At 45.5% G+C, this 14,397-nt stretch overlaps 3 protein-coding genes across 4 annotated transcripts; 1 reads left to right on the top strand and 2 right to left on the bottom strand.

The window, feature by feature from the left end:
• Positions 1-125: 125 nt before the first annotated feature.
• LOC119396809 (3-oxoacyl-[acyl-carrier-protein] synthase, mitochondrial) lies at positions 126-2,288 on the bottom strand. Its single transcript, XM_037664140.2, has 2 exons — positions 2,143-2,288; positions 126-1,492 (listed from the first exon to the last, which is right to left on the bottom strand). The coding sequence occupies exons 1-2, from the start codon at positions 2,158-2,160 to the stop codon at positions 146-148; spliced, it is 1,365 nt and encodes a 454-aa protein (XP_037520068.1). The 5' UTR covers positions 2,161-2,288; the 3' UTR covers positions 126-145.
• A 376-nt stretch (positions 2,289-2,664) lies between these two features.
• Positions 2,665-5,461, top strand: LOC119396812 (transmembrane protein 14C). Its single transcript, XM_037664145.2, has 4 exons — positions 2,665-2,919; positions 3,001-3,102; positions 4,324-4,411; positions 5,244-5,461. The coding sequence occupies exons 1-4, from the start codon at positions 2,844-2,846 to the stop codon at positions 5,326-5,328; spliced, it is 351 nt and encodes a 116-aa protein (XP_037520073.1). The 5' UTR covers positions 2,665-2,843; the 3' UTR covers positions 5,329-5,461.
• Positions 5,462-6,534: 1,073 nt separating this feature from the next.
• On the bottom strand, positions 6,535-13,822 carry LOC119396810 (adenosine 3'-phospho 5'-phosphosulfate transporter 2). Of its 2 annotated transcripts, XM_037664141.2 has the most exons (8): positions 13,474-13,820; positions 13,160-13,281; positions 12,921-13,075; positions 12,335-12,442; positions 11,481-11,578; positions 10,355-10,447; positions 9,231-9,412; positions 6,535-6,793 (listed from the first exon to the last, which is right to left on the bottom strand). In XM_037664141.2, exons 1-8 carry the CDS (start codon positions 13,633-13,635, stop codon positions 6,679-6,681), a joined length of 1,035 nt encoding a protein of 344 aa, XP_037520069.1. In that variant the 5' UTR covers positions 13,636-13,820; the 3' UTR covers positions 6,535-6,678. The 2 variants fall into 2 exon arrangements, with proteins under 2 accessions (XP_037520069.1, XP_037520070.1); XM_037664142.2 differs by lacking the exon at positions 10,355-10,447 and having other exon boundaries at positions 13,474-13,822.
• Positions 13,823-14,397: the final 575 nt, after the last annotated feature.

Genomic DNA, 14,397 nt, shown 5'->3' with positions numbered 1-14,397 from the left:
ATTGCTCTTAGCGATGGAATGACCGACAGCTTCGACGTAAGTGTTTTTAATAATAACGCATATTTCACACTATACTGTGCGATAGCAGCAATCGTGCGAACGTTCGGTCCAATAAAAATACAATATAACGAGAAAAAAAAAAGTGCTATTTTCTGTACTCGGCTATAACGAGCGAACCGTTCGTGCCCCCGAATCCGAAAGAGTTCTTAATTGCAACTCTTCTGGTCGTGTTCTCAGTTGGCCACGGCCTTGACTGATGGGCCACGAAGTTGAGATCGGCACCAACATCCGGACAGTCGAGGTTTAGCGTCGGTGGAATGACTCCATCGCGAACAGCGAGTACCGTGAATGCACTTTCCGTGGCGCCGGCTGCTCCCAAGAGGTGCCCTGTCGAGCCTTTGGTCGCCGACACGGCAACTTTGCTGCAGTAGTCGCCTAATATGCCACGAATCGCTGCTGCTTCAGCGGCATCGCCGACCGGCGTCGACGTGGCATGAGCGTTCACGTAACCAACGTCTTGGATGTCAACGCCGGCGTTCTTCAGCGCAGACTCCATGCAGGCGAACGCACCGTCGCCGTCAGTGGAGGCTGCCGTGATGTGAAAAGCATCCCCAGAGAGTCCGTAACCTAGAATCTCGGCGTGAATGTTGGCTCCTCGGGCAATCGCGTGTTCCAGATCTTCCAGAACGAGAATGCTAGACCCTTCGGCCACGACAAAGCCGTCTCTGTTCTTGTCGAAGGGTCTCGACGCTTTAGCAGGGTCCTCGGCGGTGCTTAGAGCTCGCATCCTCGCAAAGGCAGCGACGCCGATGGGAGAGATGCTAGCCTCCGCGCCACCACAGACCATGACGTCAGCGTAGCCGCGCTGTATAAAGCTGAACGCGTCGCCGATCGCGTGTACGCCCGTAGTGCACGCCGTCGCAACCGAGTGATTGGGCCCTTTCAACTTGTGCTGAATGCTGATGATCCCGGTTGGCATGTTCGTGAGGATCCGCGGAATGAAAAACGGGCTAATCTTGCTGTAGCCTTTCTCTCTAAATGCCATCCCGCTGTCGACAACGTATTCCAGGTCGCACATGCAGTTGCCGATTGCTACTCCCGTTGCCCTGCAGTCAACTTCCGAATCCGGGTGCCACTGGGCGTCGTCTAAGGCTTCTTTCGTTGCGGAGAGGGCGAACGCAGTTGCCAGCGAGGTACTCCGTAGCTCCGACTTGGAGACGAACTTATGCACGTCAAACGGCGACGGGTTCTGAGAGGCATCGGTGGGAACGCGGCCCGCAACCCTGGAGGGAATACCGTCGTACTCTTTTCCCAGACGACTTATGCCGCTGTGGGACTGCGTGAGCCGACTCCACGACGTCTTAGCGTCAGCTCCCAGGGGAGTGACCATGCCCAGTCCGGTGACGACGACCCTTTTCGGTTTGTCGCGGCTGTTGCTGATGCCTCTTCTTCCGATCAGGTCACTGACAGGCCGGCCCAGCTGTCGCCATACCTGGAACAGCGCGCGAGAGAGATCACGTGTTCAACCGGCACACATCGCAATCAACTGCACGTTCGTTTCCGTTCCTTTTCTTTTTTTTTCGAGATTATTTGTCGCGAGGCCTACAAATAATAAATGAAAGTCATACGAAAACTTATCTAACTATATATGGTGCAAGAACTGCAGCGGTAATTACTCAGCAAACTTTTCGTCAACCAACGATTGTAGTTTTCAGGTACAAGATACATATGGCTTCTCTTCAGTATTTTTCTAAATGTTCAGTCTGATCGGCAACCACTCCCATCATACGAAAAGAACGTGGGATTACCTCAACTAATCGTCAAATCAGTGCTTATTAAAAATGTTACTAGTACGGTGGTGCGAGGTGATTTCTGTTGTTTACGTTTACCGGCATGCGAACGCCCAACGTTTGCGATAAATCTAGGCATCAAATGACTGCAGATTACATGCATTCATCAAGCAAAAACCCGCGTTAATAATCAAGTTTATGCGTACGACATGTCACTTTAATGCTATATATCAAATTATCATTCTTTCTGCACTGAATTTCAGCTTTCGAGCAAACTGCAGCGAATGCTACCTGCTTCATCTACCAAAACATCGCGTTCATATTCAGAGAGTAGAAACTCCAAATCACTTGCCGAAGTTTGAAGTGGCATTCTAGTTGTTTCTGTGGGGAGCTAAAATCGCTGTAAGCTGTTAAAGCATCGAAGTTCCTACTCCGCACGGAACAAACAGCTGTGTGGAACACCGCGAAAGCATTCCGGCCGTGCAAAATGTAAATTTTAGGTTGCCAGACCGTGCAAAGAAACCGAAACTGAAATTCACACGCACCATCGGCGCTAAGTGAGAACCCTGCTTTCTGAGTGAGCATTATATATGTGCTAGTTTCGATTGAAGTGCGTATTTACGAGTACGTAAACGCCAGTAATTTTACATTTCATAACGTCAACGTATGAAATGTTTGGGACAGCAAACTTGCACTTGTCGCACCAGCGCGAGTGGCCTTTTTGTCCATTTTTTATTACAACGTCAAAAACTTCATGAATTCCGCGCTTACGGCAGACACTGCACAAAACCTGGAGTGAAGGCAAACATAAATGCCACAGCCGAGCATTTCAAACATCCGCAGCAGACCAAGCGCAAAACTTTCGTTTTCGTTTTCTTTACTTGTGTCTATGCAGTCACAGGAAGCCGGGACGTTGACCGAGACAATCCAGTTGCTGTTTTCGCGAAGTGGGCGTAGTGAGCGTGCGTCGAGTGTCGGCGCGACGTGGGTCCTTCCTTTAAAAATTCGTCGAGAAACCGTTCTTGCGCGCCGTTGATCGCAAGAGGAACGGCGATGGATACCGACATATGGGCTTTCGGATACGCCTTCACCGTGGCACTAGGAGGTGTCATAGGCTACGTGAAAGCTGGTGAGTCCATCGAGGAAATTGCGTATCTTCGGAAAATCCGTTGGTTTGTTTATGCTTTATTTCACCGTAATTGCTTTGCAGGTAGCATCCCATCATTGATGGCGGGCCTGGTGTTCGGCGGCCTCGCCTTGATAGGCGCTTACCAGACATCGCAAGACCCCCACAACTACTACTTATCTCTCGGTGAGTGCTTTTGTATTCGCGATTGTTGTGGTAACTGTAACATTGAGCGATCAACCAAATAAAAGTTTTTCTTTTTTTTCTTTAATTCTTACTGATGCGCAAGATACATGTAGCTAACCAAATGGTCCTTATATCAGATGTGCGGTGATCGCACTGCGATAAACCTTAATAATAATAATATCTGGGGTTTAACGTCCCAAAACCACGATATGATTATGAGAGACGCCGTAGTGGAGGGCTCCGGAAATTTTGACCACCTGGGGTTCTTTAACGTGCACCTAAATCTAAGTACACGGGCCTCAAACATTTCCGCCTCCATCGGAAATGCAGCCGCCGCGGCCGGGATTCGATCCCGCGACCTTCGGGTCAGCAGTCGAGCACCATAACCACTAGACCACCGTGGCTGGTTTGCGATAAACCTTCTTGTATTGTACGTACACGGCGCTGGGGCGGCTTGACGTGCATTAGATAACCTGCCAATGGCGACTGTCTGCGAACATCTGCAGCATTCATTCTGCAGGAAGTTGAATTTGCTCTATTTTGTGTATGCTCTCAATTTTATAGACAACTGGTACGATTTGGCATTGAACTTTGTTAGCTGATTATTTCTTTTTTAAAGCTATTTGTCAAAGATCTGGTTTTGTGTATTGAGTATTGTGCATGTAGAGGGGAAACATGGTAATCGTGCAGGGATGAGTCTGTAAGGGCATTTTTGTATATCTGAGAGTAGAAGCGCTTGGACTGAAGTTAAACTCAAAACTTTAATCAATAAAAAAAGGGGGTGGGGGTGGCATTAGCAAGCGCGCTGCAGCTTCTCATCATAACATAAAGAAATTGATTCCATGTCTGTGTATAATCATGCCGCAGCACAAAGCCCCATCACAGCATCAACAATTTCATTTGGCATGTGCCTGTTTGTTACATACGTGCTGCACTGTACAATATCACATACTACCTGCCGTGGGACACAGCCAAACTCCCATGCAGTGTGCATTTTAAGACAGTGTGTGTAGCCAGGACTGTTGCAACTAAAGTATGAGGGTGAAACCATTTCTTTTAGTTGTACTAAGCTTCAAGACTAGATTTCACCTTTAGGTCTGCATGATAATGCACATCATAACGTACACACACCATCTCTCTGCTAGCCAAAACATCCAAGTCACTTACAAGCTGCCAGCCTCATTTTGAACATGGATATGTATTTTTTTACTTTGCTTACAGCGGTGTCCGGAGTGTTGGCCGGTTTGATGGGCTACAGGTTTGCTCACACGTCAAAGATTATGCCGGCAGGACTGATTGCAATTCTGAGGTCAGTGGCTTCATGTTCTACACATCTGTAAACAAGCGTATGGCAAAATTGTTGAGGTATCTGTCTGTAGCACCTAAAGTTATTTGTAATAGTATCAACAATTTTTCGAAGCCTTAGAACTAGTGCGAGGTATTTTGTCAAGTTGAGTGCAGCCGTCAAGAACTTGCCGTAGAGCCAACCTTTCAATGTGCGCTATTCTCAGTACTATTCCTGTGGAATGAAAAGGCAGATTTAGGTTAACTTACTAGGGATACTGTCATATTGCAGTTACACCACCTTTAACAACAGAATGGGACTGATGTCACATGTTGCTCTCTAGTAACTGCATTTCATCATTGTTCTACTTCGAATTTTCTATTTGCATTTTATATTTCACGGGCATAGTGTGCACTTGTGATTTGAAATGCATGACAGACCAACAAGCCCGAATTAGTGTTTCTGTCAAGTGCGCTATTGTGAATCTATATGTGTCGTCACCGCTGTGGTGTCGTGTGCGTGAACAGTGTGTTATGTCATTACCAAATAATGTGTGGCAGTTTGCCAGTGAATAGACAGTCTAGAATAGTCACCGCTGTGGTGTCGTGTGCGTGAACAGTGTGTTATGTCATTACCAAATAATGTGTGGCAGCTTGCCAGTGAATAGACTGTCTAGAATAGTGTGCAGAGCCACTGTGTTACCGTGATCTCTTTAATCACACTAAACAACTCGTTTTATGAGTATGACGAATGTTCGCAGAGGCTGAAAATATCGTGGTCTCTGCGTTGAAGTGTGCTCATTCCCATCTTCGCACTACTGAATCCATACTCACGTGCGCTACCCTTTTCATTGCAGCATTGCCATGTGCTGCAGAATACTGTGCAGAGCCTTTTCACCACCTGGTCCACCCGGTCAACCTGCACCAGTTGTCAAGCAGTGATGCCCTCCAACCCCCCCCCCTTTTTTTTTTCTAAATGAAAGGTTGATTGCATCGAAGGGTTTCGAAATTACCCGCATTTTGTATGAAATAAAGAGACACTGTCTGAAGTGCTCGTTTGCCACACCGAACAAATGAACGCCTTGCTTCTATTGTCCCTCTGGCTCTTGTTTCAATATGTCAACACCCCGTGAAAGGACATCATAATGATATTAATTCTCCTGCTTCATCAGTGGTCAGAGTGCAGTTGCACTTGCATTATCATGGGGATCAGCCAGTCACAAACAACGGACGATAAAACTAGATTGTGCGAAAGGAGCTCTTACAGCAGGTGCAGTGACAGTCTTGCACCCAGATCTTTTGAGCAGGGGCTAAATGGTTTGACATAATTCTATCAGTGGTACATGCTTATGCTTGAAAACAGAGGCAGCAAGAGTGGTTTTCCGTTTCTTGTAGCACCTGCTCAAGGTGCTACTGCTAAAGCCGCCAGCCTTGAGGACCTACAATACCTGATTACAGCATCATTGAAAAATGCTATAGTTTGGAAGCTGGTAGCAATACCATATCTTTAGTTTTCAAAATTCACACAGATCCCACAAAAGCAATGCTTTGAAATCTGCGTTGCTGCGGCATCAAACCAGGCAACGACGCGTAGAGCCACTCGTGACACGCTTGCTGTGTGTGGCCTGGCAACTTAACCGCTCGTGCCAACACCTCGGCGCACTTCATCACCTCATGGCAATGCCCCTCTTTACCACCTGCCTTCTACAGTCCGACCTTAGCCACTGCCAACAGCATATAAACCACAAAGAAAGCGTAACCTGCAACCTGGTTCAAAACCAGTTTGACTCCACTAAAAAAGTGCTTCACTCCTAAGTACATCTAGACATTTGTCCCATACATATCATATAGTCACTGATAAGAGGAATCTTTATGCTGGTAGCATGCGAGGCATATGGTTGCTGTCAGCAAGGGCTAAACGTTAGTAGCAAACATAATTCCATGACATTGCATTCAACTTGAACTAATGTGCCAGCAGTCCGCATTGGCTCCGGCTACAACCCAAAGCCTCTGCAGAGGCCACAATCCACGGTGGCACTGGTTAACGAAAATGACTAGACACAGCCAACCTCACACCTGAACAATTAGTTTCATTAAGCTGCACATAAGTAGATGATCAAAACATGAGCATTTAATTGCACAAGAAAGTTGTGTAAATAAATCACCCGCATAATATTTTTGGCTTTGGAATGTATAAAATACTGGTCCATGCGAGTATAAATGGCTCGCACACAATAAAACACTTTCTTACACTACTTTGACTAGATCTGTCCAGCTATCGCAGGATCGTGGTCACGAAGAGTGCTTTTCTGGGTGGACAAGGGGAAGATGCCGCAGCTTGGCAAGCCTTTTGCTGTAGGCATGAAGGTACACCCCCAGAAGCACAAGTGCACCTGACCAGACGTACCTGTTGCGTAAATGAAATGGACGCAAAACAACAGTTTAGGAATTGCCAGAGAAGCAAAAAACATTAAAATGTGCTATGCGGTAACTAAGACAACACCACTGAAGGGTTGCTACTAAGAAAAGGCTGTCACTAGAGTCATGGCCACACATTCCAAATAATTAGGGGTGTGCGAATATTCAAAATTTCGAATATTTTTCGAATAGTGTTTGCTATTCGATTCGATTGGCACTGGAATTTTACTACTCGAACTTCCCAAAGACAAATACAGTCAACGTCCGATTGAAAGTGACCCCTTCAGATTTTCAGTACGCTTCGTCATTACACTCTCGTATTGCAGCAAAGCTGCCTTTCAAGCTCCGTCACGGTCGAACTTGGCCAAGACACAGCCAACGTCCGATTAGAAGTGGTCCCTAGATTTTTCAATATGCTTCGCCCCATTACACTCCCGCATTGCGGCAAAGCTGCCTTTAAAGCTCCGCTATTGTCGAACTTGGCCAAGACAGTCAACGTCCGATTAGAAGTGGTCCCTAGATTTTCAATATGCTTCACCCCATCACACCCCCGCGTTGCGGCAAAGCTGCCTTTCAAGCTCCAAGTGTATTAACTCAAGAAAACGCTGGTTCCAACATGGAGATCAAAGATGTGGCAGAGGTGGGGGCTCAATTAATGCTGTTCTGGACCTGAAATTTGGTCAGGAAGTCCAAAAAATCGGAACCCGAAGCTTTTTAGCGTCCAAAATTTCAGATGTTATTATATATCGATGTCTACGAGGCAGATTTGGAACTCCGGACTTGAAGGGAGCACACTCTTGTCCGCCACATCAATTGGGCTTCCACAGAAGTTGAAAGAGGAGGAAAGGCTGAGGAAATGGCAACTTTGCCTGCCACGTGTAAAGTGTTGTCGGCAACAGTTTGGTTGCACCAGATCATGTCCATAAATACAATTCGGCCTCTACATTGCGCTTCAACCTAGTGAAAAGAAACACTTTCCTGTTGCTATCTCATAAGAATCTGCTTAGGAATCCTTCCCAACTTTTTTTTCTGCAATTTCGCTTCGAAGTATTCGAAAAGTATTCTAGAAATAATGGACAAATATTCGCAAAATATTCGATTCGCACTCACACTTCAATATTCGAATTCGCTTTGCACCCAAAATTTTGCTATTCGCACAGCTCTACAAATAACGCTACCTGCTTGAAGACCACTTCTTCAGTACCCACCGTGGTAGCCTAGAACCTATGGTGTTGTGCTACTAAGCTCAAGGGCGCGGGTTCGATCCCCGGCCATGGTGGCTGCATTTTGACGGGGGTGAAATGCGAGAACGCTCGTGTACTTAAAGGGGCCCTGTAACACTTTTTGAATATGGTAAGAAAATGTTGCCGATCGGTAGTCGAGGCTCCTGTGAACATGTGAGCCAAACATTATACCGCAGCACGCGGCAGGAAATTTACAATTGAATTTCAAGGTTGGCTAGAAATCGCTTGACCTGCTCTCGACAAATGATGCCATATACCCAAAATCAACTGCGTCAGATACCAAAAAGACACGGCCATTGGCTGATTTGAACATCGTGATCTGCGTAGTTGCCGCGGCCACCGCGGTGTGCCATGACGTGCCCGCGCCGCTGCACGGGATAGTGAACCGGCGTGCACGTACGAGGAAAACAAGAAAAGAAAGTGCTCAAGGTCATGACACACGCTGACCTACAGATGTAAATTCTTGACCGCTCGTCATCCACCGGCCCCGTGTAATAATAATAATAATATCTGGGGTTTAACATCCCAAAACCACGATTTGATTATGAGAGACGCCGTAGTGGAGGGCTCCGGAAATTTAGACAATCGAGGTTTCTTTAACATGCACCTAAGTACACGGGCCTCAAACATTTTCACCTCCATTGAAAACGCAGCCGCCGCCACCGGGATTCGATCCTGCGACCTTCGGGTCAGCAGTCGAGTGCCATAACCACTAGACCACCGTGGTGGGGCACCGGCCCCGTGTAGCCTTCAGCGCGCTGGCTGGGGAGAAAGCGCTTAAAGCGTGCGACAAATCCCTGTAACTCCACTCGTACTTGACGGATCCTAAAAAGTGTTGCGGCAGTAGATTTGTGAGCCAATAAACTCCAATAGAGAGATCATTTGATGATTACTTGAAAAAGCGTAGCAGAGCCCCTTTAATAAATTTAAGCTCAAGTAAAAAAAAAAACCCAGGTGGTCAAAGTTAATCTGGAGTCCCCCACAACGGTGTGCCTCAATCATGTTGTGGTTATGGCGTGTAAAGCCTCAACCTCCTCACTGTGTACAGTTGCACTTTAATAAATAGCTAACAAAATGTTTTCCTCAATATCAGAATGTAAAGAATACATGCTCATAATAAGATAATAAGACAAAGATATGCTTATAATAAACAATAGACAAAGATAAAATTTGATAACTCACTGGAATGAGAATGGCTTGGCAAACAGCATGAAAGATAGAATGATGGATATGGCCTTGCGACAAGTCGTGACGATCACAGTGATAAAGGCGTCAGAGATGCTGATGAGCGTGAGAACTAACTGTATGCCAAGATAGCCCAGTATGGAAAATATGACGGCGTAGCCATAAGTCTCCACCGGATTCTGTGTAGTTGGGAAAAAGAGAACAGGAATTGCACTCTATGAGTGAAACATTTTGCACACACGCGCACACACACACAAAATTGGGACCAAACTCAGAGTACTCTATCTTATCTTTCCTTATGAAAAGCAACATTATAGGTTTTGTTTTATTATTGGTTGTTGACTAGACTTCCATGCATTTTCAGCGAGAAGGGAGATGTATGCCAGCAGCAGGTACCACGCTTTAGATTTGGTGCTTCCACTGCATTTGCATGCCTCTGCTATTACTTTTTGGGAACATTAAAGCACAAAAAATTATTTTGCTATCTCCGCTATTAACTCTGCTATTATCTTCCTCGAAGATATGCTGTGCTCAGTACCAGCAGGGCATCAGTTAGCTCCACAAAGCATTTCTATAGATTCAGTGACCCCCACTTTGTCTACCTTTCAATGAGTATTGACAGGTATTGGCAAAGTCATAAAAACTCCACCACAGACACCTTCAGTGTGAAAGGATGGCATGAATGAAGACAATTATGAAGATTGATAAAGATTTATACTGTGTCCCGATACTAAAGCTGGTCCCTAAACGCAGACCTAGCTGGTTTCATAGACATCACAAAACAGAGAAAAATTTGCTGGCGCTGTGTACAGATAAGGCTGCGTGATGTAAAAGTGCTCGGAAAAGTACGAAGAGTGCCAAATGTGTTTCTTTTAGTTGAGCTCGCACGTAGCAGCAACAATAACTGCAGGGACCGAGTGAGCAAACGTATCATGCCTCTACGATGAACATAACTTTGTGGATATTGAAACCCAAGCTTGTTTTGGCAAGGCAAGTGATGCAGTAAATTATTTAGCGCACTGAGACACTTGCCACGATCGCAAGAGTTAAACTCTGGACACACTGATCTTAAGTCTACAGCAGATAAAAAAAATAATAAAGGCGGCTGCACTGTTACCCACCTGAGCAAAAAACTCTACAGCTGGGGTTAAGTCCTGCATTGCCGCCAAGACAAAAAGCAGGATCACAGATCCAATGGAGTAGGAGAAAATCATCTGTCGCAACAAGATGATGAGTATTAAGCAGAAGTCGTGCACAATTATACTCGCGGACAACTTTTCTTGGCAATGAATAAGCGAAGGCTACAGAGCCACAATGCACGCATCCTACTGCTAATGCATGTAGTCCCACAATTGCGTACGCATTTTCTGCATGAGATATATAAAATACTCCTTCATTTTCTACATGTAGCTTTTTGAGCCAGAACGCTGCGCACACAAGCGAGATATTTGTATTTCTTTTACTTTATACGCTGTCACTTTGTGTTTTTGCGTGCGTGAAAAAGTTGCGCCTTTTACCTGTACCTTAGACGCTGAGCAGCGTTTGCGTCGAAATGCAACGCTAGCTATCACTTTCCACGGCGTTACGAGACGCGTGCCAAACCGGACTACTTCGCGTAGCAGTACACGTGCAGACGCTCCGCCCCCGTACCTTTCCCTTCATTACCAAGAAAAGTTGTCCGCGAGTATAGCTGCATACGACAAGATGTAATAAATAATCAAATCCAAGTATCGATCACTGTGGGGTTCAACGTTACAAAGCAGTACATGTGATGGTTTTGAGAAATGTCACGGTTGAGGACTACAGATTAGTCTTGGCCACCTGTGGTACTATCATGTGTTTATATCTAAGACTTCACTAGTGTTTTTGGATTCGTGCCCACCGAAATGAGAGTACTGCAGCGGTAGGGAATCAAACCCATGACCTTGCGGGGAGCATGAGATTGCCATAGCCACTGAACTCTTGAAGCGGGTGATGACAAAATATGAAAGCACAAGAGAGAAAGTTTCTCCAAAATATATTTTATGCAGCGCACGTCAAAGATGAATGAACAAACTGTTAAAAAAGAAAAAAAAGAAAGTGGCTAGTGATTGAAAATAGAAAAGGAAAAGCTGCAACATATCAACTGAGTTGAATGTACAACATTCGGATTCCAGTTAACTTTATGCTTCGGTGCATAAGAGAGCGGTTTGTTGAAAAATGAATTGGAACAGGAAAACCAAAAGTGGCGCTTTTTCATGAACTCACGATTTCAGAGTTCGGGGTGCCGTAGGCTGTCATTGCTTTCTCCTGCACGTTGCCAATGACAGCATCAAATAGTAGAGCCGTTGATATCATCACAACACCTGCAGCAGATACGAAGGCAAATTCGTTTATTGTTTAACATCTTACGGCAGTCGCTATGCCCACGAAAATTAGGAAGTGTTCTTTGTATGAAAGAGTATCCAAACAGGGTTGAACAATAGAGGTACACAAGTTACACTAAAGCTTTTCAGGTTTGTGTATAATATAGATGGAACTTTCCAATGCACGTGCATGCAGATGGCCATTGAGCAGGGAATGTCACTGGAGCCAATGTTTTGGCAAAGGTATTGTCTTCGTCAAGTACTTTTGTTGAATCCAAGGTTTCGACAAGTTCTCTTGTTGAAATGTTGGATCCTGTGGCATCTACTGTTCAATAATTTACCATCTCTTTAAGACTACATGTTCCCCTGAACTTGTGTCTAGCCGGGACGCGTGCAGGTGTGATGCATAGAATGTTTACATGAAACCCATTTACATACAGTGTGCTTATAATTTATAATGTTATGATGACCAAGTTTGTTTGGCTAGTTGATGTGATAAGTAAAGGAAACATTACAGAAAAAGCATAACATACCCTACAACCTTGTGCAAGATCCACAGTTATTGCTATAGTTATTACAATATCTCTTTTGCAATATTGCTAAGATGCAGCTCTTACACAAAGCTGGAAAATTTCGGTCCCACTTATGTAGCCATGCATATTCTCCGTCATCCATTTGTAGCAAAAGAGAGAGATTTTTTTTTGTGTGTGTGTGTGTCTAAGAGCAGGATGAAATCAATAAATAAAATATACGTGCCTATAAGTGAAAATGTTGGTGACAATTTATTGTCAGTCAGGATGAATGCAGCCAGTCCAACGCTCATAAGCACGGCAGCTAGGAGGTCGAGATAACTGTACCTCTTCCCTAGAAAGAGAACGTTTATATACGCAGAATTGTAGCGCGCTCAAAACATTAAAATTTAATTACATTGATACAGTTGGCTACATGACAGCTCATACAAAATGCGCACAGACAACTTATATACACTGAGGGTTGATTAATACACGTATCAGTCTACATGGACATTAACATAAAGAAAAGTTAATTAAAAGCAGCCATAATCGCGAAGATATGGTGGAAAGCCGCCGCTTATGTAACACAAACACGGTACAAAGAGGACCGCGTTGTTTGAAGGCATGCGAGTTATATACATACGGTGGTCACCATAAAAACGCAAAGCACCACGAAGCAATGCTCCGCAGCCCAAACGAGCAAACACCGTCGTAGCAAAAATTGCGAGTACCGTCAGCTCGATCCCGAAGGAGGGAATTCAGTTTCGGTTTCGTTAAGCACGCGTCGCCATCAGCCATGCGAAACCTACGAGGCAGTCATTTTGCATTACCTTGGATGAGTATGCCACCGAGAAGCACCGGGATTAGTTTGCAGCACTTAAACAGAACCTGGGTCGGGTAGTTTAGGTAACCCAGGGCAGCATTAGAGAGGCCGATGGTGCCCACAGACAGCACCGATAGTAATAGGTGGGTTCGCAGCGGTGCTCTGAAAACGGCGAAGGAAGGCAACCCCGTGAATGGATAAACGCTGCGCCAAAGCGTAGCCGGTGTGAAATAAAAAAAGACTTACGTGCGGCCGCTCTCCCTTCGCATGTTGCGCTCGACGAACGCGAAGATGCTGTACAGCACGAACTGGACAAAGGTCAGGTAGAAGCCGTGCGGCTTGAACCCTTCGATGTGAAACATGAGCTCCTGAAAGATCGTGAAAGTGATCGGCCCGGCAACCTAAGGTGGGTGTCGCACGCGTGGCACGCGCACTTTCGATCGCGATCGAATTTCTCGGATGCGATTCAGTAGCGTAAGGGTGCGAAGGGAGCGACGTCGAGAAATTCAATCCGGACCGGGCTCCAATCGCGACCGAAAGTGCACGGCGTGACAGCTTACCTGCGTGTATCCGTATCCCAAGAACACGATCATGATGCCGGCCGCGCAAATGACAAACTGGGTACACTTGGGAAATGGGTCCAAGCCTAGGCAGCACAGTATGACACGCTTACGGGAAATTTTCCCGTCGCAGGTATGCTCCGCGGTTGCAACTGGCGCCATTTTTCTCAAAATGCGTTCGTGGCGCGCTCGAACAACGCCTGCTAAAAAAACTTGGCTCGTACTGGCGCTGACGGCATAGAGTGGCTTATTTCTGGCGCTACATCAAGCTTGCGCCACTTGCAGCTGCTTCAACGGGAGCGATACAGCCTGCAATCCACACGCGCGGCCTTCGTGAAGGCTCAACCCCCTACTATGGTGCAGCCGGAGAGGTTGGCCGTATAAAAAAAAAAAAAAAAAAAAAGCACGATAAGAAACAAATGAGGAAAAATCAGGGTCTCGTATCTCGGGGAAAAAAAAAAAGTGCGCGCACGGCCACGAACTAGCCTTTATTCGCATGCCCATCCTCTCTTTATAGATACCTGCAGGACCACGGAACCTTAAACTAAAAAATAGACGCACACACACTCGAATGCACAAGATGAGCTTGCAAATAAAAGCATATGAATTTTTACATGGCCTTTATTGGAAGGCCGTGCCTCAGTCTAAACACAAGCTGGTAAAAATGAACTCGTGCTGTTTTGCAAATTACCTGGCTTTACCCTTTACAGATATGACTTAACGAATGAAGAAATGTCTTTGGTTGACTGCAGCAAGGTTATAATTCAAGGGCTCATACATTTTAGCAAAAATGCGGCATTATGAGCAAAAAAGAAAAAAGACAACACTTTAGAGCAGTCAAGTAGGAAGAGAGAAAATGAAGAAAAATACAAACCAAAAAAGAAGATAAATGATAAGAGAATAAGCTTTAAAAGGTAAAGGATG

Source organism: Rhipicephalus sanguineus, chromosome 6, assembly GCF_013339695.2.
Source record: "Rhipicephalus sanguineus isolate Rsan-2018 chromosome 6, BIME_Rsan_1.4, whole genome shotgun sequence".
NCBI lineage: Eukaryota > Metazoa > Arthropoda > Arachnida > Ixodida > Ixodidae > Rhipicephalus > Rhipicephalus sanguineus.
The sequence above is the reverse complement of the archived record's forward strand: the minus strand, read 5'-3'. Positions and strand labels throughout refer to the sequence as shown.

What these genes read in the sequence shown, in the direction of transcription:
- LOC119396810 (XM_037664141.2), bottom strand. Translation starts at nt 13,635, where the DNA reads ATGGCGCCAGTTGCAACCGCGGAGCATACCTGCGACGGGAAAATTTCC. An exon ending in CGAAGGGAGAGCGGCCGCAC is followed by an intron (nt 13,076 to 13,159) that starts GTAAGTCTTTTT and finishes CGCCGTTTTCAG; the next exon opens with AGCACCGCTGCGAACCCACC. An exon ending in CGGTGGCATACTCATCCAAG is followed by an intron (nt 12,443 to 12,920) that starts GTAATGCAAAAT and finishes TTCTCTTTCTAG; the next exon opens with GGAAGAGGTACAGTTATCTC.
- LOC119396812 (XM_037664145.2), top strand. Translation starts at nt 2,844, where the DNA reads ATGGATACCGACATATGGGCTTTCGGATACGCCTTCACCGTGGCACTA. An exon ending in CATAGGCTACGTGAAAGCTG is followed by an intron (nt 2,920 to 3,000) that starts GTGAGTCCATCG and finishes ATTGCTTTGCAG; the next exon opens with GTAGCATCCCATCATTGATG. An exon ending in CAACTACTACTTATCTCTCG is followed by an intron (nt 3,103 to 4,323) that starts GTGAGTGCTTTT and finishes CTTTGCTTACAG; the next exon opens with CGGTGTCCGGAGTGTTGGCC.